The sequence below is a fragment of the Cottoperca gobio genome, chromosome 23 (genome assembly GCF_900634415.1).
Source record: "Cottoperca gobio chromosome 23, fCotGob3.1, whole genome shotgun sequence".
Taxonomy (NCBI): domain Eukaryota; kingdom Metazoa; phylum Chordata; class Actinopteri; order Perciformes; family Bovichtidae; genus Cottoperca; species Cottoperca gobio.
In genome coordinates, this window is record NC_041377.1 from 14,605,958 (window position 1) to 14,633,221 (window position 27,264).

The window sequence follows — 27,264 nt, forward strand, 5'->3', positions numbered from 1 at the left end:
TTTATATTGAACGTACAGGTATGAAAGTGCCATTGATCTTCTCATCTAACTCCCGGCCAAAAATCAATTTCCCAAAATGTTGAACTATTCCTTTTAAAGGGACAGTGTGTAGGATTTGGCGGCATCGAGCATTGGCCAATTGAATACCCAACCGCTCAGCCCTCCCTTTACGAGACTGTGGTCACGAGACGCAGAACGCAGAAACTACTTTGGAGTAACGAAACTTCAGGCAGCAGCCGGCGTTACCGCAGTTTAACAAGCGTGTTGGAGAACTTCAGTGGCCTTCAGGTAACGTAAAAACACGCAAGGTTCATCTCTAGAGCCAGAGCACAACACTTCTTAGTTTCAGGTGATTATACACTAATGAAAACATAGTTGTGAATATTAGGCTATATTCAATTTCTGCTAATAGAATCCCCCCTCAATACTACACACTGGTTCTTTAATTGTTTTAAAAAATACTTTAAAAAAATACTTTAAAAATATTGTCTTTTTGTTGTCTGTTCCGCACTCCACGGGCAATTGCTTGCACTGCAGCACATGCATACACTTGGAATACTGGTTACAAATAGTACACAACACATTTTCTTTCAACCTCCATCTTGCTTCTTCTCTATTCTCCCTCTTCCTCTCCTCCTCCTCCCCGTCCCACTGCAGATGAAGTGGAGGGGCACTGCAGTCAGAGCCCTCTCACCTGTTCCCCTTGGTGTTATATAACCGCCCTTATTACTCTCCCTTGTGTAAAAACAAAAGTCAGCCAGCCAAAAGGGAATCCCTTCTTCGGCCACAGCAGGTTCCTGGAAACACTTCAGTCTCATGCTTTATCTCTGTGACTTCTTCAAGAGTTTCGATTACAGTAGGATGCTCTCCATCACAGCTGTTATACAAGACATCTGCAGTGGAATACAAACGCAGGCAGTGCTTCGTTTACTGTATTTAGGACTGAGCTCTTTCAGCCATTTTTAGAAATGAAGAGTTAGAAATCCTCTTCTTTTGTGATGTGAACTAACATTATCCTCGTTGAACAGTTATTCATTCATAAAGATCATACCAAGTTCCACACGCTTTAGAGAGCTACAAAGGTTATTAATGCAACAGTTACATAATACATTCGTACCTGAATTATTTTGACGTCTTTTTTGTCAATATCACCTAAATCCTGACAAAAACATATCTCAACAACTATCAGATGGATTACAATGAAATGTTGATATTCGTGGATAAATACTACTCTGGTGATCCTCTGACTTCTTTTCATAATGCCATCAGGTCAGAATTTTAAAGAAATACCTGCAAAACTACTGATATCCCCATCAGCCTCATGTTTAGTGCTGATCGATGCTAACATGCTAAGATGTTGAACATGGTTTACTAACTGAGTGAAATGACCCGGCAGCCATGATAAGAGCTGGTTGAATTCTCTAAATGCTAAGCAAAGATGCTTCAATGTTTATTTTCTTTATCTCCTTCAGCACAGGGGACGCAGGACCGTCCGTTACGAAAGGAAAAGGACATAATGCCGTTCCATGATTCCTTACGGCAGCAACATTTTAAGCGGCACAATTGACGTGAATCCGCCTAATTCGCATAATTACCTAGTATAAGTGCAGTGGGGTTCTCTCAACACCACGTCGTCTTTTCCTACGTCCTTATGCACTCCTTGACTTATTTCAAGGTCAAGGAAAAAGTGGTTAGTGAAAGACATGGGACAAAACATATGTGACTGTCCGAGCCCAGCCTTCGGCTCGTTTAATTTCTTTTTGCTAATACAGTACATTCAGCATTGATTTTCGATATACAATATATAATGCATTATTTTTGCTGTACAATGCAATACATTTGTGTGTGTGTGTGTGTGAGAGAGAGAGAGTGTTAGTGTATGTTGACGGCTGGGATTCCTCTTCGGCTCCTGTGACGTTTTTATCCATAGCGAGAACAGGCTGTCCTGGGCCATCTTTCCCCGCACTCGCTCTATAAATAACAACCACTGCAGAGAAGGATAGATGTGTGTGTGTGTCTGTGTGTGTGTGTGTCTGTGTGTGTGTGTGTGTCTGTGTGTGTGTGCAGAGGCCCCCGTATCTAAGAGAAGGGTGATTTAAGCAGCCAACCGGTCCGTAACTTTATGGACAGGATACCTGTGCGCTGCTATCACTCTTCCCTTTTTTCGAGGCAGTAGTAGCAGTTTTTAACGTATATCATTTTACAGTTAAATGACAGCACATACTGTAAAAGTTATCGTTGAAAAAAGTAACAACCTCCCTCCTCCCTCATTCCTCACCCTTTTTTTCCTCCTCCATGCCAACACTCGGAAATCAGCCTGGACTCGTTCGGGAGCCTCAACTTCTCGACTTCCCTCCCTCCTTTCATCTCCTGATTATTATAATGAAGATGGCACACGTATAACAAGAACAGCGTGTGGTCTTTTGGATAGGAATCTACAAGTTGGCTTTTTTTTCTAAGAAGCAAGAGTGAACATCCTTCTGTTCCCTGAAGGATCTTAAACAAAGATATGTGTTGAATCAATTATTTTTAACAAACAGCTCCCTGTGGTTGGTGTTGAGCTTAATGGGACAAATAAATCAGACCTGATCAGATACTGGAAAAGTCTGATCAATCAATTACGTCTGAGCACTGATCTCGTCAGATGTTGACACACCCACAAAGACACACACACACACACACACACACACACACACAGTACATACCGTCATTAGGTGGTAGTCTCGCTCAGCAGTATTAAACGTAAATAATTAACAATCGCCACAGAATCTCTTTATGGGGCCTGAGCAGGAAAACCCCCAGCCAGACATGAAAGTATGGGAGGGAGTCACACCAGTGTAAGTCATGCTGGTGCTGACAGTGCTGATCAATAACCTGTCAAACAGCATGCTGATCGTGAGGTTTGAGCACTCAAGGTTCAGTATGTCTCGTCTGTTTGTCTGAGATGTGCTTGAGTGGTTTTCCATGGACATCAGATTAACACAGGCTAGAGACGCACCAGGTTGCTATTGCCTACGGAACACATTTCAGCTCCTCAGGATCGGTAACACTGATCCCCCCCCCGTGTAAAACGATGTGTGAAATGTTTGTCCATTGATTCAAAACTGAGAAGTGGCAGAGCAACTTTCAATCAGCGGACATCAGCCTGAATGTTATCAAGTGTTTGTCACAAGCTGATGTGCCGCTAAGACATTTGACCTCCTAGTGCTAATGAACGGTTTCATTTGTTAATTCCCAAATCGGAATTTCATATTAGATATGTTGGTCCAGTAGTAACATTAATCAGGGCAGCAACTAACTTTTCATCATCAATTAATCGGAGAATCAATTAAATGTTTGTTACAAAAAAATGTCCATTCAGCCCATGCAATGTTTTCTTTTAGTTATTCATACAAAAATGAGCAAAAGTCACTTTTGGAAAGCTGGAACCAGAGAATTTTGGACAACTTTGCCTTCATGGATGACAATGTCACTGTGTTGCTCCACCTCTTTGGTCCACACCAAAATATCGCAACAACTTTTGGATGGACTGCCATAAAATCTCAATTTGTCCAATACTTCAAATACCTGCAAAACGAATCACACTCCCATCAGCCTCAGCTGTGCTTTGTGTTTACGGCCAGTTAGCATGCTATCAAATAAAAATGAGTTGGTGAACATTGTAAACAACTGACAAACATCGGCATGTTAGCATTTAGCAGCTAACAAAACCGCTCTGAAGCATGGCTGTAGACTGAGTCGTTGCCTAAAAAATTACGTGAACAATTTGATTGACTAGTGAAACTACGGCCAGGGTGAAGATTTCAAGCAAACTCCATTTTCAGTGTTGATGTGTAGTCAGGAAAAAAATAGTTTATGGCCTTTTAACTCTTGTGGCTGCAACGCTATCTCCTATGTGAGGCGCCACGAATGAGGCAACATTTCATGTGATGCGGAAGGACTTCTTACATGTTAACAAATAGTCTAAATGTACAGTTACTCTTCCACTATATTGAGTAACAGAGGCATCAGAATGCGCTACAGAGGTCACTGCTACATTTTCTAACACTACCATGACACAGACTCCTCCTCCAATGTCATCGGTTTTGGACGTGTGTGTCGAGTGTGTGACCATCTTTTCATCTTTTTTCCAGATTTATCACCAACCCACTCTTGCCCTCTCTCATTCAAGAGGGAAACATTTGCTGTTGGCAGAGGTGTAAGCTTAAGTGGATTTACTGTGCAAAACTGTACACAAGGTTCAAGTATTGCCTTGTGAGGTGGTGAGTAATAGATTTTCACATGCACCTAAACCCTGTTTCCTTGGCACACCGTTTGCCACAGAATCAGCGCTGGTTATCATGAGGTTATTATGATGATTATACCTTGAACATCCTGATAAACACCAGTAAATATCCAGCTTTAGCGCGATTACACTGGCAAATACAACACGTATTTATAATAGTACCTGATGTGACCTAATTCACAGCAGTTGTTATTTAGCAGCGAACAACCACAACAAAAATGAAATATGTGATTTGGCACTTTCTTTTCTTCCAACAACACATCGATGTCACTTGAAATGCAGCCTTACAGTAATTCCCCCCTCCCTCTCTCCCCCTCTCTCTGTCTGTATTCAGGTCACCTTTTCTTGCATAACGGCTCATTCATAAAACAGCACCACACCTCAGGGAAGGGATGAGGAAAAGACTGAGAAGACGGCTGCTGAGGCATAGAAAACGTCTACACAGGGAGCATTTTTGCTGCAGTGTTAAGCTGTGTGAGGCTGCAATGTACTTACTGTAACTTTCAGATGAAAAGCCTTGTATCACTAGTCAAGTTAGCGGCAAGTTTTTCTTGCAGAATCTGCTTTTTTACAGTAGAGATTCCAACTCTTTTTTTACTGTAAAAATACTACTGTATCTATGAAAGTTTAGTTGGCAATATAATAGCCTTGTTTTAAGATTCTTGGGTTTAGTTACTTATATTCTAAAATGATACTGTTAGAAATGAGAAAGGGTGATTCAACTTAAATAATATTGTCAAATGAATTACTCTAATTAACAGTTTTAATGCTTAGGCTACATAAAAACAACTCCAGGAAATATAAACTAGAAGGGCACTCGGAGAGCGAAGACCTCTGCCATCTCACAATGGTAACAAAAGTGTAAAGATATTTGAGTGTCTGCCGCGTGATTCAGATCCACACACACATGTAATGGATTTGAATTTTTCCGTGGCCCATGCTACACCTTTCAACCATGTTTCATGGAAATAGGGCTAGTGGCTAGTAGCTAGTTGCTAGTAGCTAGTTGCTAGTTGCTAGTAGCTAGTTGCTAGTAGCTAGTAGTTAATAGTTTTACCAAATAAAAGAAACCGAACCGAAAATATCCTTGGTGGAGGTAAGTAAGATAACTAGAACTAATGAGTCACAATGTACCAACAAACAGTCAATTGGAGAGAAAAGCGTAAAAGCCTTCAACAATGTCATATATGACAATCCCTTCAGGTATAATAACCATAGGCTACTGTGGGTGGATCTGTGTTTTCTGGAATTTGTTGAAGGACAACAGAATACGCACTAAGAGGATGTGACAAGCTCCTAAAAAATGTTCCAGTTAAACGTGAGAAGGGCCTTCTGTTGATAATCAGGTGTTCAATAACACGTGTTCTGACAAGCCTCTTTGCCAGGGCAGATGTAAAGTAGACTCCAAAAAGTGAATGAATGTAGTTCATCCAGTGTCACATACTTTATTTTCCTGCTCTTCAATTTGAGGGCAAAACTAAATGAGGCCTATCAGAATGCACATTATTGAACACTATAATGACCGATTTACAGGTTTTTTATTGATTTTTTTCCTGTTTTTAAACCTGAGCTATATGTTTAGAAATATAGCCTTCACAGATTAAAGTTTAATGTCAGATTAAGACATTACAAGGTGTGTAACTACACTTTCTTTAACCTTCTGCTAATCCTTAAAGCTTTAAAATGTCTCACTTTCAATTTGTTAGCAACAGCAGCACTTCAGCAGTGGGTGAACTTAACCTCGTCTCTCGTCTTTTTATTCAATCAAGGCACTTACTCAGGGCAGCTCTCAGATATGTGTGGACGTTTGATTTCCAGTCACTGCCACAGGCCTCGCTTGTTTTAGCTGCATGACATATTTCTCAACCTGTTTGTGTCCTCATGTGGGGTTTTGTCCGAGACAACTTTCCCACATTCTGGCAATCTCACTGTCACTGTCTGGTTTTGTTTATGCCCCTTAAAGCCTAATCTTCACATGATTATAGAGTGTCTGTGTTTTTGTTCTACCTCAAGGAGACAGAGGCATCATTGTGAGAGGAACTTTTGCCCGCAGGTAGCCTCAACAGTCTGAGAAATAGTAGTTAGAAGTCTAGTAGTCATTGTAACATCATCAACAAACAAATGTGCACAAATATTATTTTTTATGTAATATATTTATATATATTTTTTTTTTAAACAAAAAAAATCACAAAATATGATCCCTCCCTATTTGTCCCTGTCTTTCTGAATGTGCCTGGTGAGTCTATTTTATCCACAGCTACCATAATGACTTTATTATGCACCAATAAGAACCCATTGTGTGCTTCAGCTCTCACAACTAACTTATTGTCATAGTTGCATCTGCAGCCTTGAGACCTATATTTATTCTGTTGTACAAACTGTTAAGATAGATGTCGATGTGAGTTATCTTCCACAGTGATCTCACAGAGATTTTTTTATTTTATTTTTATTTTTATGCTGCGAGCATTACAAATTAAATTCTATTCATCTACAAACCTAAAAAACCTGGACCAAAAAAAAAGAACTATCAGGATGGATAGAAACCACCAGAGCTTGTTGTCATTTCTGTGAACTGACCATTTAAATAGCCTGGGAGCAGAGAGGCCACGGTTTACACAATAGGCTAATAACTTTTTTTCTTTTTCATAATAAAAGAAAATACACAATCATAACATAGATTTACAAATAACATACAGTGCAGGAAGATGCGGAAAACCCACTACTAAGCTAGCGTAAACTGCTCTCTCTCAAGAATAGTTCTCTCTTGAATATATTAACCTTTCTAAAACAGTTCAGGTGAAGCTAACACTATAGGCTCAGGACAAAGCAGAGAGGTTCTCTCAGCACCCTGTTGCTACATCGGTTCATTAGCAGAGGCGTCACAGGCTCTATATTCAACAGTGACAGCAGCTAACATCCATCTTAGCAGCCTTGGCTGGCCGTCAGGAGCTCACTTCATCATTGGATGAGCTCCATCCCATGAACACATTCGCCTCACTCTGAAAACCTGCCCTGTCGTTGTTAGTCATATATATAAAGCAAGGCTGAGTTTACTAAAGCTTAATTTTAAAGCTGAAGTGTCTAAAAATGGAGACACTACAGGGAAACAGATGGTCCCAATCTAAAATTAGCCTGCATGATTGTACATGCACTAAATTTAGGAGGGAATAAATGATGCCTCATTGTCGTCATCTTGATCGGAACATCTATCTTTTTATGTTAGAAGGCGTTGCATCTTTTTGTGGGTCTGGCAAGAATCCATTCCCTCACATGCCACATGTCTGAAGGCTTAGAACTGAGGTCAAAGAAGAGATTTATGGGTGAGCTAATCAGCTCAGGTGTAATCGGAATTGGCTGCAAACACTGAGTGGATCACAGACAGATTAGACTCAGTGTTAGAGTTTGTGAATATGTTGTATATCTGTGTTTCTGACGCTAACTGATAAAGTGAGGACAGCAACACGCAGCCGTTCAGTTCTGGCTACTTCGTTTCCATTATCTGCCCTGACGCGAGCCAGGAGAAACCGGATCCTTCTATACCCTCACACCCCGGCTAAAAGAGAACCTATTAATTGCCTTCATTTGCTATGCAACAAGATGATAAACCACTTCAAGTAGCTCGATGACAGAAATACTTATTTCCTTTGAGGTGACTAATGCCAAGATGATAACATGACTGAGCATCTGTTTTAATATTTGAGTCCACTATAAATGACTTACCATCACATATTAAATGTGAACAACATTACAATTCTATACATTTATTTATTTTCTAACATATCTCCCTAACCCCTGATAGCATTGATACTAAAAACGTAGTAATCCTTTCAATTGTTCAGACTCATTTATATAATCGGATTTTTCCAATCATACGCAGTTACCTTATCGCAATCCCTGTGTTCATTCAAACATTTGCGATCATCTACTGTTACATTTTACATTCTTTATTCCCCTTTAAACATTTCCTACATCACATGGATGTTTTGTCTTCTTAAGTAATCTGCTATTTGATGTATTTTTAACATGATTACTATATTTTTACACTATTTACTGGCTACGATCACATCATAATCAGATCTGTGTAATACCAGCTGCTGCTGCTGCTGCTGATGATGATGATGATGCTGATGATGATGATGCTGACCACTGTTTTTGAAAAGACAACATTACTTGAGCATGTAGTGATTTTTACATCAACGCTTAGGAATTTTTGGGTTATCTTGAGAACGATTATCTCTACCACTTACTTCAGATATGTGGGTGAAAAAGGGTTATGTGTTATAAAACTCTTGTTATGACATGTGGGGACAGTTTTGACCTGATAATGAAACTAGGTTAAAAGTTAAGGGATAACCAAAAGTTAGGACAAGGGGGACATGAATGTCTAAACTAAATTTTATGGAAATCCATCCAATAGTTGTTGAGATATTTCAATAAAACCCACACATGTGCACCACATGGTGGCGCGACAGGAAAAGTCAAGGGATCACTAACGTTAGTAGGATGCATCCTCTGGGGAACATGAATATCTGTACAAACTTTCATTGCAATCTATCTTTGATATGAAAGTTATGTTATTATCCATGCTTGCTTCTCTCACTCTGTTCTGTAGTGACAATGGTTGATCTGTCATTTATGTCTTGATTTATGTTAGCCTACATTTTTCCATGACCTTTTTTGCTTAACATTTGCGTTTCTTTTACACTTTGAAGTCGTGTCTCTGAGGTAAAAGGCTATGTTCTGTTTCACCATTATTTCTGATCAACACTGCAAGTAATATATACACTCTTCTTGAGTGTTTTGTAATCTAAGAGTGTGTGTATCGGCGATCTACAACATTGTATGCGTCCTTCCTTGGCCCATGTTTTATCTTTCAAACAAGTTTCATGAAAATCGGGCTTGTAGCTTTTCCGTAATCCTGCCAACAAACTATTAATTCGTACGGAAAAAATAACCACCTTGCAGGAGGTAATAAATCTGGTGCGAAGGAGAAGAGTGTGCGGATGTTTTGATCTTTCTTTTCGTGGCAACCTGTGTAAAAGTTGTTGAAAGGCAGACAGATAAGATAAAGAATCACTTGATTAACTTCACAAACAAGTGCTTTGTCTCACTCTTTGACCCATTTCGTTCAATCTCATTCTTTGCTTGATCTTTGTCTCCTGGAGGTCATTTGGCTTTTGATGTTATCGGTGGAGTTGCAACATGTGGAATCATCCACAGCCTGCAGGTCACAGGTGAACTGAGGGTGAAGGAACAGTATCATCCACACATGTCATTATCTACTGTATCCCACGCCATTTCTTAATTACATCACTGAGACAGTAAATGTGTTTAATCAGTTAATAAATTACAGCTGCTTACAATGCAATCACAGTTTCTAACACCCCAGCTGTGGAGTAGTTACAGAGGGAAGGGATGGCATTATTCATTCACCTTTAAATGATATGAGTTTAACATGAACCCAGCGACAACATGGGAGCGCCATCAGATATGAGTGGAGACATATTTTACTGTAATGTGTTTAGTCAGGGAGAGTAGTTAGGAGTGGTGCTTATTCACAGTGACAACTCCCCCTAAAGCAAGCTGTATTGCAACACTGTGACCTCTGACCCCTAGTTAAAACACAAATTCACATAAATCTCAAATGCTTTATTCATAATAACTTTGATTAAATTATTGTGTAAATCCTTTTTTTCCAACACTGATTGGGACTGACACACATGTTATAATGTAAATTCCATGACAGACGGGCGCTGCTGACAGATTTCCCAACACGCTGGAATAGTTTGAACTATCCTATGAACTTTTGACCATGAAGTACATGATCTTGTGTGCAATTTTACCAAAACGACCTAAGACACACAAACTGGAATCCAGGAGGTGTTACAAGTAACATTGTAGTGCTCAATTTGAGCAACTAGTGGATTTACTAAATTAGTAAAAACTTTATGTAACATCATAGGTTTCCTTTAGCAAATAAAAGGAGAAGGATTGTACCTATTACATGTATTTGGAACAGGTGGAACTTGAAACGTGGAACTCCCTTATATGGCATTTCTGAGCTGAGCCTGATGCTTAATAATCCGAGGATAGGTTAGGGCCCCGAGCCAGATGGGCTATGTATAATACAGTAACACCTGGGCTTTTCTGGGAATTTAGGGATTGTAGCAAACTTGGGGCGGGGACTTTATGTTCAACAATTTTGTCTCTATATTGGCTGATTACAATATTTTAATACTCAATATATTTTGGATTTGACCATTTTTTTCCAACACAGTAAGAATGATGAATTTCCCAACCAGAATTGTATTCCTGGCAGTGGCAATAACTAATAATATTATATACAGTGTCATGAACAATAACAGAATAACAGATAGATTTTGCCCACAGCACAGAACAGTCCTAAATGAAAGATTATTCATTGGTCTTCTTCATGGACATCTTTATCAGTGGCTGTGCACTCAGGTCCAAGTACACTCTATCAACTGGTCCCATGCTCTGCAGCACCAGTCTGGTGGAGATCAGCACAAAATTACGCATTTGTTTATTATCACTGTTTTGACCAGAAGTGTAGCTCCACCCACTGAGACTAACCCAACCAATGAGCTCATTCCTGCCTCAGAGGAGTGATCAGTATTATCTAAAACTACAGTCTGCCTGTTCATTGTACTGAGTCAGCGGCCATGCGCAAATGGATCCAGAGGAGGGCTGTGCTGTGTAGGCTGTAGTATACATAAGATTTCTTCCTGCGGGACACACGCACTGCCGACTGGAAATCACAGGCAGCAGCTGGAGCCTTGACTTGTATTTACCTTCTACTGATTTCATGAGAAAAACAAAAAATCCGGGATAGTCTTGAGTGGTACCTTGGGATCTCTCCAACAACCCCCACCTTCTCCTCCTCCTCTTCGTACTGACCATCTCGGACCACGGATGCAGAGAGCAGCAGCGATGCGGTGGCTCTGCTGTTAACTCGCTGGAGCCTTTCCCCTGTTTTTTTTTGTGCCGGTTTTATCTAAAGGGGGTAGAATACATACACAATGAAGCTCAAACCGAACCAGACCAGGACATACGATGGCGATGGTTTCAAGAAACGAGCAGCATGCCTGTGCTTCAAGAATGAACGTGAAGAAGAGGTAAGAGGTTCCGCAGTGTAACAGGACCACATTATCCAGGGGTTGTGTATGACGTTGTGGCCTAGTCATCCCCTGTCTGCACACAGTCATTCAAACAGCACAGGGGGTGATTATAAATACAATTGACATGAATGTTTAATAATACATATGGGTTTTGATTTATGGCGTCTCCTTCTAGGTGTAGTCGCGTTTACACCGTTTTTCTGTCTCTCGCAATGCCACTGTTTTGGTTTATGTTTCCGTGCTGCTGTAGTGTTGTTGCTGCTGTTGATGCGCCTTGGGCCATCCAGTTTAGGCTAGTTTGAGGAGCTCGTAGAGAAAGGGGGAAAAAAGGCTGTTGTCAAGGTTGTTTCCATTAATAACAGACGACTAACTGTTATGATTTTCAAAATAAAACACCCAAACAAGAACCCCATTTGAAACGGCATTGGGTTAAAGTCAAGCTCTTATTTTGAAGAAATATTAGCTCAACGTCCTGTTAGCTTAAGGTAGCCAACACAGGGGGGGCGAGGCGCTCTGTTGCACGTTTCCATTCCAGGTTTAACATGAGTGTGTGTCTTCAGTGGGGGTTAAGAATATAGTCCACATGTCTATTATTAAATATATATATCAAATGTCGCGTCACTTCACCACATTTAATACCACGACAGGGTAAGCATCCATTACCAGGCAGTGGTAATTCATGATAATGCTGCATCCCGCCGGCCTTGAGCGGGCAGCTGCGTAGCAATTATGGGGATGAGAATTTAAAGGGGCCCTCACCATGTAAATAATGAATATGGGGTGACAGCGTTATATTGTTGTTGTGTCTTAAAGACTTTTCTCGGTGATATAAAATACAGTAGATTTACTTTAAAGCGTTTTATCCGTACCTTTCAGCAGCGTTTTCCACCCCAAACCTAATAAAAAATACATTAGTTGGGATAATAGATGGATAGATCCCAAGATAATAGGCCATTACAAGAGCTAACATACACTATTTAACATGCAGCATACATAAACAACAATAATAACAGTGACCCATATCAAATACAGATGACAAACCACACAAAAACTACAGAAAAAGTAACTTAAAAAAGGATTGGTCTAAGTGAGTCTGAAAACTTGAATAAATGAATACACACACACAAACAAATTTACTAAATTATGTGTGTTTTCCTTTTGAACCCCCCCCCCCCCCATTTCTCTCACAGTCTTATGCGACCATATAAACTTATATTTATCCTAAAAGAGCCCATGCTAATATAAATGACTCTTTCAAGTTATGCAGTTTTCATCTGTACATTACACCAATGTTGGCTAGAACAACTCTATCCAAGTGACACTAAGTTACTGGTTCCCTTTGGGACTAATAATAGTCATGCATCCATATTACTAAATAAGTCATATTTTATGTCCAAACATCAGAACCACATCTGTGTGGCATGTCTAAATTTAGCCTCCTCTTTAAGCTTGGCATACGCAAATCTTTATACAATATACAGTCAAAACAGCCCAGTCTGGTGTTTCTGAAATGGCACAGAGAGCTGTGCCTGAGCCCTCCAGTGTTTGGCTGTACAACACACAGATCGGAAGATTTACACACATTACACTTGTGCAAATATTATGTCATCAATATGTCTGAGATATTCTAAAAGTGGTGTGATATAAAATCAGAGATTTGTGTCTGCATTATAAAACTCTTGTTATGAAGCTTTGCACCTGTACTTCTGCGCTCTTGCCTGTTTTTTTTATTTCTGAGATTTTGTTTGTACACTGTGATTCTTTTCTTACGAGTTGTAATCACAGGACAGGACAGGACAGTCGGAGGACATTGTGACAACAGTAGTAGCGTGTTGGCTTGGCCACCACCATCGGCATTTTCAGGCCTTTGACATGCATGTCTGCTCATGCAATGGATGGCATGGAAGTACGAGAACCAATCTGGTGCTCTGATTATCCATTTTGAGTGCAAACAATGGCCAAAGAAGCTTAAGATATGGTGCTTTGTGTCATCAATACTTTCCTTAAACACATGACTCAGTTCCTAGACATGGGAGACCTAACTGTGGTGAAATAAGAGCCATGCTGTTTGACGGTTTTGTTTTTGAGAGGAAAGGAGAAAGCTGAGCCCACAGGGCTCTATGACAGCAATTAAACTCCCAACAGGGGAAAACAGGAACCTGACAATGCAGAGGGACGGCATGGCACCTGGGTTTTACAGTATATGAGTTGCTTGGAGCCTGTGTGCCAATAGAGCTTCTTTTAATGATTGTTGTTGCAGTGGTGGGTTGTAGAATCCCATTGTTAAAGAAGTAGTTTCCCCCAGCTTTATGTTTTTTAAACTAGTTATTCTGATTGGATATTGTGTAGCTCACAGTGAAAGCCACATATGTGTGGGTGTGTTCTTTCTGTGAAATGATTTCACAACGACTTGCGAAATCTTTAGATTGCTGTAAAAAGTGACTCTTTATAGCTTCAAAGCTGCTATACTATTTGAGTATATTAAGTCATCATGTATAATGTGAAATGGGTAGATGTTAGTCAATCAAGAGACATGAGAATTTGCTTTTGATGAGCTTTATAGCAACTCATTGTTTTGGTTTTCTGACTTGCAGCTTTACTGTTTTGGTTCACTCTCTCATCAGTGTTGTTTCCAGCAGTAGCAAGCAGCTGTTTTATATATTTTATACTATACAGTACCACCTGCACCAAACAGCTGACACACGCTTGCTGGGGAACATATAGTGGAGCATTTAGCAGCTAAAGAGTCAAATATTTCCCTTTTGGGAGTTGGTGGAGACCAAAACGGTGCGAAAAGAAGAGTGAACATTACACTCACATTTTCAGGTGGACAGAAACACGACTCCGAATGAACGCTAATGTTGCTTCATATCTCCTGGATGTGTAAATAAGCAACTGTTTGCTAACAAGTTATTAACATTATTGATAAAATGTCATATCCCAGCTTGATTTCACCCCCCCCAGGTGTCTTTTGAACTATTATCAATCTCAATTTGTCCCATTTATAAAAAATATCATGTCTTTTTTTCATGATTTCAGAAGCAACATAATGTGTTTCGTGCTTGGCGGTGTTAAAGCGTTATTAACATAAACTTTTTAGAACGCCATTTGTTCGTGCATCGAGAGAAGTCATCTGATCGAGAAAAAGGTTCGAGCAGCGCGTTTATGAATTTATGACCTCGAGGCTACATATTGAATGTACTGCAGCAGATTGTAAATAAAGTCATACTGTGAATGGGAGGGGGGGGAGGTTATCAGTGTTAGTGGATGCTTCAGCAGAAAGTCAGTCTTTGCCTCTCCTGCTGGTTGTCTCTCGGCTTCTCTGTTTACGACTCCTCTTATTTGTTGATACCTGTATAATGCTGCGAGTATATTACCGTCTTAGCACTATTGATTCCACCCGCTGTACTTATGTACTTGAGTGTCTTAGACTTTCCATCATTCTCTCATCCCAGCCTGGACAGGCATTCGGAGCCTTTTTTTATTTTTATTGGACAGCTACAGGCGTTTCTCGCCGGGGAGGAAGAGGTGTTAATGTCATCCAGAATATCCCTGCCTGCTGTCCCTGTTTGAGGCTATGCCAGAGGACTCAGTGTCACAGTCTGTGTTTTACTACCAATGGAGATCCTGAAGTCTCAAATTGAGATATTGAGTTAAGAATGACAGATCTTCTTTTTACTAAATCTGTTACAAGACCACAAGACTGAAGAGGATGGTTAGCTAACGTCATAGTGTCTTTCATTACCCAGCGGAGATTTGCTGTGTGTTGCACCCTTTTTTTTCCCACCTTGGGGGGACGGCTGTGTGTCACTGGGAAACACGGCCGTTTCCCCCTCTGGGTTTCTCCTGCACCGTGCCCCGTTCCAAATATAAGTGGCTGTCATGTGCTCAGAGTGCAGCTGACCTTTGACCTACATATCATCGCGCTTTTACACGTTAACGTAACACCTGAACACCACATATTACTATTGAGTGTTTGAAAGTGTAAATGGTTGAAATAGATAGTAAAATTTAATGAATAAAGTTACACTGAAATTGTTATCCCAAAGTTAGCTATAATGAGCAGATTAATAGTTCAAAAAAGTTGACTAAAAGTAAAGAATGAATGGTGGATAGTTGATTAAAACTAGGCTACTGAAAAAATGGTGGATAGTTGGCTAAAAGTAACAGATACATGTTTAAAATAGCTAGCTTCACTTCCATTTTTGTATAATTAACAGTGGTAAATAACTTCTAATTCAAAATAACTCATTTGAAACGCAATGGGAGTCACTTTAGTGCTGTGGCGTACACCACTCAAAACAGGTTGTTATCATGACCTTCACCTCGCTGACCACTTAAGTAAATTCAGATACTTTCATTTGAGTGAATTTCGTGAGTTTCTAAAACGTGTCCTGGTGACGGGGTGCTTAGAGAGACGAGGCTTGGTTTGTTGTGATGACAAATGTCCTGTCTGGCTGAAGTGTCCCCTTTCAAAGCTTTAAAGGCCACACTAAACCCCTGCTGCTCCCTCTTTATGAATGTGTGCGTCTCGGAAGCACATGTGAAGAAACTAATTCTTAATTATACACAGTTTGTAATATGTCGATTCAGTGCTCTACATTCCTAAATTAATTCTAACAAAACTAAATGTAGCTTGCGCTGTACTCCGAGGATGGACACAATAAACAGTTCCACTGGTGCAACAAGCAAAAACATATATAAAGAATTTAACAAACGGAGCAGAAATGAGCTTTGTCCTCACTCACCCGGAAGCTCTGTGGCTTTTTTGTTTTGTAAACATAAAACATATTAGGACATGTTGACACCAGCGATCTCCCTCACTGGCTGCAGCTCGACACACCCGATCAGGCGGCGAGGACAGCGGGTCAGAGTGCTCTGAGATCTCAAAACGATTTTTATTTTTTATTATGTCATACCACTGAAATAGCCCAGTCCGCATGGAAGTACATGAAATAATAATAGCTTGTGTTTATAGCCTGGCTTCCGGCAAGTTACGCTCACGTTGATAAGACAAATAAACCCATATTCCTAGACCTTTTTAGTAGTTGCATTAAGTGCCCCTTTCTCCGATGTGGATTTAAAGGACACCAGTTCAGTTTGTTTCAACTCTCCTCGCTGGTAAAAGCCAGCCTGTTCACCAAAGAGCTTACTCGGGCAGGTCACAAGGTTCAACTTTGCACATTTTGAAAGTCTGCACTCCACTGAGAAGACGTCATGTTCTGCACCACCAGCAACTGTCTGTATGAGTATGATGCCCCTTCCTCTCATGCACGTCTCTCACTGTACACGGTACAAGACGTACACACCTGTTGTGTGTTTATTTTTCGTAAACCTTTTTCACCTAAAGGAAATGTTTACCGAGTGTGCGCACACTTAATCCCCTCGTACTGTATAGCTACCCCACTGCCCTTCCTCTTAAGCATACATCGTCTGGGGATGAAGCAGGTGGCAGAGTTGGGCGATTGGGAGCTCACTGCCAAAGCCCCTAGCACGAGCCGTCCAATCAGTTTTAGCCCCGGTCTATTGAAGCTCCTCAGAAGGCTGCAGCCACAATCCCATTAGAGAATGTAAAAGAAGATATACAAACAGAGAGTTAGGATTAAGTGACAGACAAACCCCCTCTGGCTCATTACTGGATATGGTGATCAGATGGGTGGCAGAGGTAAATGTCACCATATGCTGCACAAGCTGCCTAACACACTTTTTCTTAACTTTAACTTCACCGATTTCTGTTGCGTACGATAAGATCATTTCAGAACTGAGGATCACAGGAATCTCAAATAAGCGAACCACCGACGAGACCAAACGGGCTCTTGATATTATTACGAGCCGTCCTGTCACAGACCTGTGTTTTTAATAATGAGCGAAGTGCTATGCAAATGTGATAATGTTTACAGCAGCTGTGCTGTTGTGGGGACTATGAGAATGCAGCTCGAAACTGCAGTCACAGGCACATCTGATCCGCGCATATCAGTGAACACTGCAACCGTAGTGTAATTCAAGCTCCGCCGGCCGCTTAGGGGAGCACTGACTGAACCAGAGTAGCTCAGACTCGGTTAACATGCATTGTTTGCTGAGGTAATGATGTATTGGAACAGCTTCGATAGAGCTTCTGTAAGAAATACCCCCAGAATGTTTTTGGCAAAGTATACAGATACTTGAAGAAACCAAAAAATGACTAGAACTCAGGTTTCTTTTTATACATTTTTTTAACTGTTATCCAGGTTTGTGTGTGATATGTGATATTATTACGAGTTGAAATGTAAATGGAGTAATACAGTTTAGTTTTTTTAGTGTGGATCATTCTCATGTATCTCATCTAGGGCTGCAACTCATAATTATTTTCTTTGCAGATGAATCTGATTATTTTAATTAGTAATTTGTGTTTCCCAAAGATGACGTCCATTAAATGTCTTCTTTTGTCCACAACTCAACAATATTCAGTTTATTGTCATAGAGGAGTAACGCAAATATTCACTTTTCTTTTTTAATGACTCAAAGGGATTAATAAGATTATCAAAAAAGTAGGCGAGTCATTTAATAGTTGACACCTTATCGATTTAATCTTTGCAGCTAAACCATCAATTCCATGCATTTGTTTTCACTCAGAAGACCATTTTATAACACGTCAGAAGTCAATATTTAAAGCTGTAAAGGCTGTGGTGGATTTAGGATCCTGTAAGCAGCAACAGAGAATAAATAGCAGAGGCAGCACCAATCATCACCAGTCTGTCCTTGAGACTCGGGTCAAAGGGGTCAAAGGTTACATATCTCATGTCAAGTCCTCAGTTTCAATGTGTGATTTAATGCTCCTCCGACCCTACGGGGACTTCTCGCTTCTTCTACGTGTGACATGTTTATTTGTGTATGAAGACAAGCGTTCAAATTTGACCGTAAAATAAATTGACATGTTCTACAATTCTGAAACTTGCGCTTTCTTTTTCTAGGTTCTTCTGGTCAGCAGCAGTCGGCATCCGGACCAGTGGATCGTCCCCGGAGGTGGGATGGAGCCGGAGGAGGAGCCATGTGGTGCTGCGGTGCGAGAGGTGTTTGAGGAGGTGAATAAACCTTTTCAGAATGCATTTTGTTTTCTCGACCTCCAAAGAAAGGTCGTTTGGTGCGATCATTAAGTGAACGTATGCCGAGAATGCAATGGTCCTTGTAAATGGTTGAACACAGCCGTTCCCAAACAAAGAAACGCCCTTTTTACCGTGTTTGATCTTAACCTACCCCCAAACCCCACCTGTCTTTCACACTGTGTAACGGGTATTCGAAGCAGCATGTAAAGAACTTGCTCTTTGTAAATGTCTTGGTGTTATAGTCCTCTGTCATTCTAAATTAGCATCCCTAAGAATTTTCAGGAAGTTCATCAATATGCAAAATGAAAGGGATGAGACCCAGGACAGTTCCTTGGGGGATTCCTTTTTCAATTTAGTAAAAACAGGCTTGATATTATAAATCGCAACACAATGACCACAACCCTTTTTAATAGGAATCAAGCCATGAAAAGTCAGTGTTTGCCTTTACATTACACCTGCAATGTTCTACATAGGGAAACATCATTCAATTCCTTAATGTTATTAGATATCTTGCTAAAATGTCCCATCCCATCTGTTCATCATTTGGGGTCTCACGTCATTGCACTGCAGTTGTCCATTTCCAGTCAAATAAAAAAACAAAAACAAAAACCAGTTGGCTGCAGTATGCATGCTAAGGGCGAGATCTTTATGGGGCCACGGTGTCCGTATCTGGGTGACTGAGGAGTCTGCTGGTATTCCAGAGGTCCCTCTGGTTGAGAACCTTGTGTTCTCAGCCGCGTCAGCAGTCTAAACTTGGCACCTCCATTGGATTCCTGTGCATTCACGGACCCTGCAGTCCAAGCCCGCCGGTCCCATCGGCGGCACAGATTGACACTTGTGAAGTATGCTGAGCAGGGGACTGGAGAGGGGCAAAGGATACATGTCATATGTCCTGACCGTAATGTGATTCCTGTGAATTAATAAACCAACTATTTAGTTGTATGAAAGGGGCATAATTACATTTCCGCAATAATACTCGTACTCGATTTTCTTTTTTTCTTTTAATCATGCTATGGGTCATCAATAAGGATTAATAATGATACCTATAATTAGACTTACTGTAAGTCCTTCCTAAAGACATCAACCAGTCTCGATCAACACATGGATCCATATAGAAATGACAGTAAGGGAAACGTGTGTGTGTGTGTGTGTGTGTGTGTGTGTGTGTGTGTGTGTGTGTGTGTGTGTGTGTGTGTGTGTGTGTGTGTGTGTGTGTGTGTGGTTACAATGAGTTCAGTACACATAGTCCTTTAAACCATTGAAATGTAATACACAATACCCATTGTTTTGACACGGTCCGTGTTTGAACATTGCTTTTCTAATGTTTCCGCACTCTATTTGGTCACAAAAGAAATGACAACTGCTGTCTGTTTTGTTAAATGTCTAATGATTTCTCTTTTTTATTCCTCAGGCCGGTGTGAAGGGCAAGCTGGGACGTCTGCTCGGAGTTTTTGAGGTATGCGTTCACAGCTTTATCTCACTTATTAAACAGAACAAAGGGCACTTAACAAGTTAAATGTATTTTTTACTATTATGTCATTTCTGTGTTGTTTTGTTTTAGAGTAGTGATGACAAGGGAAATATGTGTATATTTTTATATATCTTTATGGTTTTGTATGATCATTAAATATTCACTTCCATTTCCTTCTGATCCCTCAAGCAAAACCAGGACCGTAAGCACCGGACGTATGTGTATGTGTTGACTGTCACAGAAACACTGGAGGCCTGGGAGGACTCCGTCAACATCGGTACAGTTTCCCTTCACCTTCTCATGAATGTCTGCGGATACCGTGGTGCCCGTTTGGAAGCAAATAAGAGACCGAAGTATTTGAAATTCAACAGCCACTGAATATACCTCGTATTGGAACTGTAAACACCACTGAATTCATAGAAAGACATATTTTCTGGGGGGGGGGGGGGGAGCATGGAATGGGCCACCCCACTTTACGCCCCTGGCTTATTTTGGCGTTGTGGCTGGTGTGATCGCAACATGGGCTCTTTGAAAAAATGTATTTGTTGAATTCTCCTCTTTGCCAAATGACATTTCTTGATTTGCAATTTCAAAAGCTGAATTTAATTATTTATTTATTTTTCCACAAATTCAGATTCAAAAAATCAATATTGATTATCAGTCAAATTTGATTGGTCAAATACCCCCCCCCCCCCCTCCAAAAAAAAGGTCCTGGGTAGCCCATATGCTCCTATTTGTCCTATTTGACATTTTTCCACTTTAGTAATTACATTTTAATTTGAGCAACCTCAATCAAAAAACTTCGGAATTTGTCAACATTGAAAAGAAAATCGAGAAATTCCATATTTTGGGTCAAGAGGTGAATTCAGAACAAAAAAGTTCAGCTTCATGGTTTTCAAAGTAAAATATTCCAATACTATGAATTCAGCTGTGTTTTAAAAGTCAATAATCAGTGGCTGTTAAATTGAAATACTTATGTCTGTTGTGTGCTTCCATATGTGTGACTTTCTTCTTGCTCTGCTGAGGACTAGCTCACCTTTTACAATACACTGTTTTGTGAAGGCCAGAGACTGTATGGGCATTATTATATGGGTTATGCGGTGACAACAGGTGCCTATAAATCGACGCCACTGTTGGGAGCTGCAGTGATTCTGAGCTGCAGTTTATTACAGCTGTCAGTAGCCTGGATGCTGGAATCCAGCCTTACTTTATTATGCGCTCAGTGGAGAGCATCCTCACCTGTCAGCGTAACCCTTACTTTTCTTACTTTCTTTTATTTCTTTCTTATACATATAATATATATATAATATATATATTATATATTATATATATATATATATATATATATATATAATATATATATATATATATATATATATATATATATTATATATATATATATATATATATATATATATATAGCTATATATTATATATATATATATATATTATATTATATATATATAAATACTAAATAAATAAATATTATTTTTTATTTATATATATATATATATATATATAATTACATAATAAATATTTATTATATATATATATATATATAATCTATATATATATATATATATATTATATATATATATTTATTTATTATTTTTATATATATATAGATATATATATATATATATAATATATATATATATTTCATTTCACAACTCACTTTTCACATTGACAGGTGTTCTTTTATTAAATAAACTAGATGCTTACATATTGATCTAATTGATGTGCACGTTTCTGTGTGTACTGTCTACTTTGCGCATTAACATTCTCTCCTTCGCTCCGTTAGGGTTAAATCATTTATAGCCTTATTTATAAAAACATTTTACGTTTTTTTTTTTTTTTTTTTAGGGCTGTATTTTCTGATATATTGAGTGATAAAAAGAAATATTCAAAATTCTTTAAAAACCTTTGACTCATAATTTAACAAAATGAAACTGAAATTAAATGAAAATTTGAATGTGGTTTATCCAGTGTTCACATTTCTATTCTGGAAATGTATGCAAATTAGGACATAATTAATAAGATATTGCCTAATTTGCTAATTTAAATATTGCAGAAAACTTGTAATATAAAACATGATTGTCCTAATGTAAGTAACCAAATGGGGAAGTTTCATGGTGCAATCTATTAGTTGCCATTTTTACCTTTGTCACCTGTAGTGTCTCGCTTTTATCTCATACGTTGCGCTCTGTCTCCCTCTGCAGGCCGTAAGCGGGAGTGGTTCACCGTGGACGAGGCCATCAAAGTGCTGCAGAGCCACAAACCCGTCCACGCCGAGTACCTGCGGAGGCTCCAGCTCAGCTGCTCCCCAACCAACGGAAACTCCATCCTCCCGAGCCCACCACCAAACGACAACTACCCCCATTACAGCGCCACGGCCACCACACCCTCGACGGGCAACGTGCTGGGCTCATCCTGCAGATAGGACTGAACCTTTAACCTTGTGTGCTGTTCAGCGTGGACAGCTCACTAAAGCCTGTACAGTCTTGCATGAATCTAATGACTCTTCAGAGCTCCGGCTCTTCCTTTTTATGTATAATTTCTAGTCGTAGCTGCAGGACAGACCAAAGGCATCACCAGAGCTGTGTTTAAAAAATAAATTAAATAAATAAAATAAAAAAGTATCACGTGACGGAGCAGGGGAAATCTCTGACAGGAAAACAGTGGATATCTCAGAACACTTTTTTCTCTTTTTGCTGGAAAACACCAGACCGGTGAGCTGAAGCTTGGCAAGAGGAAGCTGCAGACTCAGCTGGTGTCAATGCCCTGTTGAAGGAATGCCTTACAGAAATTTTTGTATGAATGTTGTCTTCGGGTCATTTTATTTCAACTACGGTCATTATTATTTATTTTTTGCAGAATGGATATGCTTTCTAGTCAATAAAAGAGTAATTGACCCCAAAGCACGTCCATGTGGGGAATGTTTCCAGACTTAATAATGTCTTAGTCATCAACTAATGATGATAAAGGAATATATCATATTCATATTACACTACAAAAAGACTCCTGATATGTTTCAAAGATCTCCTCTGTGGGATCTTTTCTTTACACCACGCAATCATCAATTATTAAAAATGTTCTAAACTTAAAGTAAATTAACTTAAAATTATAAAGCCACCCCCCCCAACATCTCCTTTAATAAAAAAGAAATGGACGAATGGCATTAAAATAATTTAAAGTAATTAAAGTAAAAGATATTTCACAAAATTAATATAAACAAATACAAAAAAAACAACAACAAAGAGAACAAAATTAAAAGCTTAAAATGCCAGAAATGGCATCATTGATTCCTCAGTAAACTGAAAACGCTGAGTCATGCCACTGTGTAACAACACTGCTGTGTTCATAGTTAAACTTCAGCCAATGGCCCCGAAGTTACAACTCCACTATCCTTGACCCGATGAAACAAAGTCTGTTGACTGTTCACTTTGTTTCTGTTTCCCACGCTGTCAAAGTAAAAGTCTTTTTCATGGTGTAAAGTACATCTTTGCCTTAGGTATCACATGCTGCTCGGGTCAATTGAGTTTATTTAAACTCTGTTAAAGAAGTGTCTTTTCTTTACGCCGTTCACTGCTCTTCAAATGAACATTAAACTGTTTTATCATGACTCATGGTGCTGCGAGGCGATTCGGTAAATCCGACCACCAAATTATATAATTTCCCTGTATTATATGATTGTTTATTGTTTTGTTTTTTCACCATCTGCTTGTAACTAAGATTACTTGCGCCTTGGGCTGCAACAACTAATCAAAAAATAAGCAGTAATGCAGTTTTAATATAAGTATTTCAACATTTCTTCATGTTTTTTTTTTTTGGTTATTGCCTAAAGAAAAAGAAGAAAGTGGGTGCATCATGGAGTCTAAGATGCATACCATGTATCATCGTCGTTGACTTTAGGTCATCCCCGTCATTCTCTCTCCCTCTTGACTATAGATTTCCAATTTAAGGCAAAAGAATTCCAAATAAAAACACAACTACATTTTGAACATGAAGACAGAAATCCAAAGAAAAAATGGCTAAAATTGACAGTTAAAAGTCAGATTTCAGAGAATTATTTGTAGCTCATACAACCACACTGAGACACCCAGTCATTCGGCTGAATGACAACTCCAGAGATTTGTATATAGCTTTGAAGAGAAACATTGAACATGTGTTTTTAACCTGAATGTACCTGTAAAATGTCTCTTAATATTTTATATATTTTTTAACAATGTGTAAATGGCAGGAAAAAACAAACGTGGAGAACCCACTGAAAACCGTATGTACAGTATATTTGTATCCATGATGATGTGCCAAGGGTTTAGGATATGAAGGTTGGTTGGTATGGAGTTAATGCATTTTAAATCATGACCTGGTGAAATCAATGTGTTTGTCGGGACGGTATAGAAGTTAACTTAAAGTTTTAGATTGGGGAAAAAAAAATTACAAACTAGATCTTTACATTTTTTAGAGATGTTTGGTAAACTAAAAGCTTTTTTTTTTTTTTTTTTTTTACACAAAATAACATCTTGCTAATCAATTTGTGTGTTCCAAATACACAAGACTAAGAGTATAGACATAAATTATGAAATTGGGTTTTTATAACATTTTGGGGGGGAAATGCAGTTTAAAAAAAAAAAAAAAAAGTGGAAAGTAGAGATCAGGGGAATGTTTGTTAGGACAATGAAAAATAGTTTGTCATACATTTTCACAGACAAATGTTCATTTTATTGTTTATTCCAACTGTTTTGAAGGAGTAAAACATATCTCCCATGTGACCCAGAATCCTTTCACCTTCCCCAGGGTCACTGCTCCATAACAAAGTCTTATCGCAAACTCTGATACACCAATTCAGCTATCATAAACTTTCAGCCTTGATCGATCGGTAAAATAAGGAATCCAACCACCTCAAACCTCTGTGTGTGTGAGAATGTGTGTATGTAAGTGTGTATTGTGGGTTGATGAATGTGAAATACTATGTGCCAAATATAAAAAAATTGTTGGTGTTCAGGTGGGGAAAATGTTGATGTCATGTTTTATTATACATCATTTTAGGCCAAACAAAGAATAATCTTGTTTGATAATTCATGTAATTACAGAATATAATCATTTATATTGTGAAAAAAGTACATTTTTAGTGATTGACTGCATCCTTCATTGAAATTATGACTAATGACACAAGCAATTCTTTTTTTTATCCACTGAGCATAAGACTACAATCAAAGTAACATCAATTTAACTTAAACCCATTAACCTTGATGTTTGCAGTTCATTTCCCCCCTGAAACACATTCTCTCATCACACTTATTCGAACCTTTGCTTGATGCTTTGGGTCTATGATTGATCCTTTTATGAGTAAAAGCATGACAATAATGATTGGAACACCACAAACGAAATGTATGTGCTCAAGTACAAAAAATGTAAGACGCGAGCGTCTGCTAACATGAGGTGGATTTTGGACCGCTTGATTGTCTGCTGAACACATTGTAATGTCACATGGATGTAACCAGAGCAAACTAAAGATTTCTCACTGTTTTGTCATGAATATTATGCACAGAAACGTTTAATGTGAAAGTGTTTTGAAGACGTTGGGACTGGAAAGATGTTTTTGAGAAAAGATTGCATTAAAAAAGGGGGAAAAAATCTTGGAACTGTTGTTGAATTTTCATTTATTTGAATCTCATATATGCAATGTATGAGTCAAGGATGTGGCAAACAATTAGGGTTTTAATAGCTTTTGGAGTCATGACTAGAGTAACCTGCTAAAAGGCCCCAGGGTAAAATGTGTGCTACTTCCCACCCACACCCCCTATTCCCAGCAGGGATTAGCATCTGTAATGTTACACGTTTATTGGCTGACATTTTTGGGTTGGACAGTTTGCTCAGTATCAGATGACAGGGGGCTGTAAAACTACATGTTGACTCTGGGTTTGTAGAGCCCCATGTAATTTCACTGATCTTTCTTAAATGGTGGATGTTCTCAAGATAAATCAGAATCTCATCCAGACTGACAGTGATCTCGTAATCGTGTTTGTTAGTAGTTGAACATGTTATAAAATCTTAACAATAGAATAAAAGTTGGTACTTGTTCTCATCTGGGGGGAAACAGCATAGTGTCAACAGCACAAAGAACTAAATGTAGCATAGACTATCATACATGTCTGGCAATTGTAGGGGGAAATCCATGGAAATAAAGTTGGTCTAATAACACTTCCCACCTTGTGTAAAGACAGACGGGCTCCCACACCTGGTGGGACCTGCTTCTGTCAGACTGCAGTTCCCCCTCACATCTCAAGCCAAAGAGGGCGGTGCTCTGGTCCAGTGTGGAAAATGGATCAACTACTGACTCCAGAAAGTCGTCTATTACTGCACTTACTCATCACCAGGTGTTATTCCAAAATCTAATTCAGAATTGAAAATCAAATTGTATAATACCCTGGACAAATTAGGTGTATTCACAGAAAATAAAAACAATGCGTGTTAAGCGAGATGGAAAAAATATTCAGATGTTGTACTTAAGTAAGTGGACCGACTGTTATAAGTGTGACCTGCCTGTATACCTGCTTGCCTGTTTTCCTGACTGCCTCTCTGCCATACCTGTGCACACACTGCCCCATTCATTCCATGTCACCAGTGGTTAGCTTGACAGCTGTGAGTACAAACAATAGCCACGTTTGTTGTTTACGCTCATTACGATATGTTTATGCTCATCATTTTGGGGAAGTGGCTTTGGAGGGGCCACTCCTTCTGAAGGGATGTCAGTGAAGCCAACTTCACGACTTCCTTCCTAGATTTAGCAACTTTTGGACTTTTGAAAGATGTCCAGGGAACTACATTAAATTGTGCAACGGGTGCAATGGGCCAACGGGTCTGTATAATGATGTCAATAAAATTAAAATGATTTCAACTTAAATTAAATTGTTGAATAGGCTGTCGTAGCTCATGCTGATACTCTCATAATTCCGAAACAATTTGAACTTTTTCACATTTCTTTAAACAAAGAAATATTGGAAAAGAAATGCCACACCAATTTATAATTATTTTAAAATTAAATTTCATGCATAGCTTATTTGATAATTATTCACCATTGACCAAAAAGTGACCCATTTTAGCCGACTAAACCCTAAATGTAGGCCCTAATGGGGAGGAAAGTAACGCAACCGATACCAGCCAGCGCGCGACACCTGACACCGCAGGTGTGTCGCGTGCAGCCCCGCCCTCCTCAGGTTCAGGACGTCATGAGGGGACAACAAAGCAGGACTAAAACATTCATCCAGACACATTACACATCGA

General features: G+C 39.2%; 1 protein-coding gene across 1 annotated transcript; it reads left to right on the forward strand.

Annotated features, from left to right (window-relative positions):
* The first annotated feature begins 10,934 nt into the window (after positions 1-10,934).
* Positions 10,935-24,632, forward strand: nudt4b (nudix (nucleoside diphosphate linked moiety X)-type motif 4b). Its single transcript, XM_029462157.1, has 5 exons — positions 10,935-11,421; positions 18,375-18,485; positions 19,918-19,962; positions 20,167-20,254; positions 22,197-24,632. Exons 1-5 carry the CDS (start codon positions 11,326-11,328, stop codon positions 22,415-22,417), a joined length of 561 nt encoding a protein of 186 aa, XP_029318017.1. The 5' UTR covers positions 10,935-11,325; the 3' UTR covers positions 22,418-24,632.
* Positions 24,633-27,264: the final 2,632 nt, after the last annotated feature.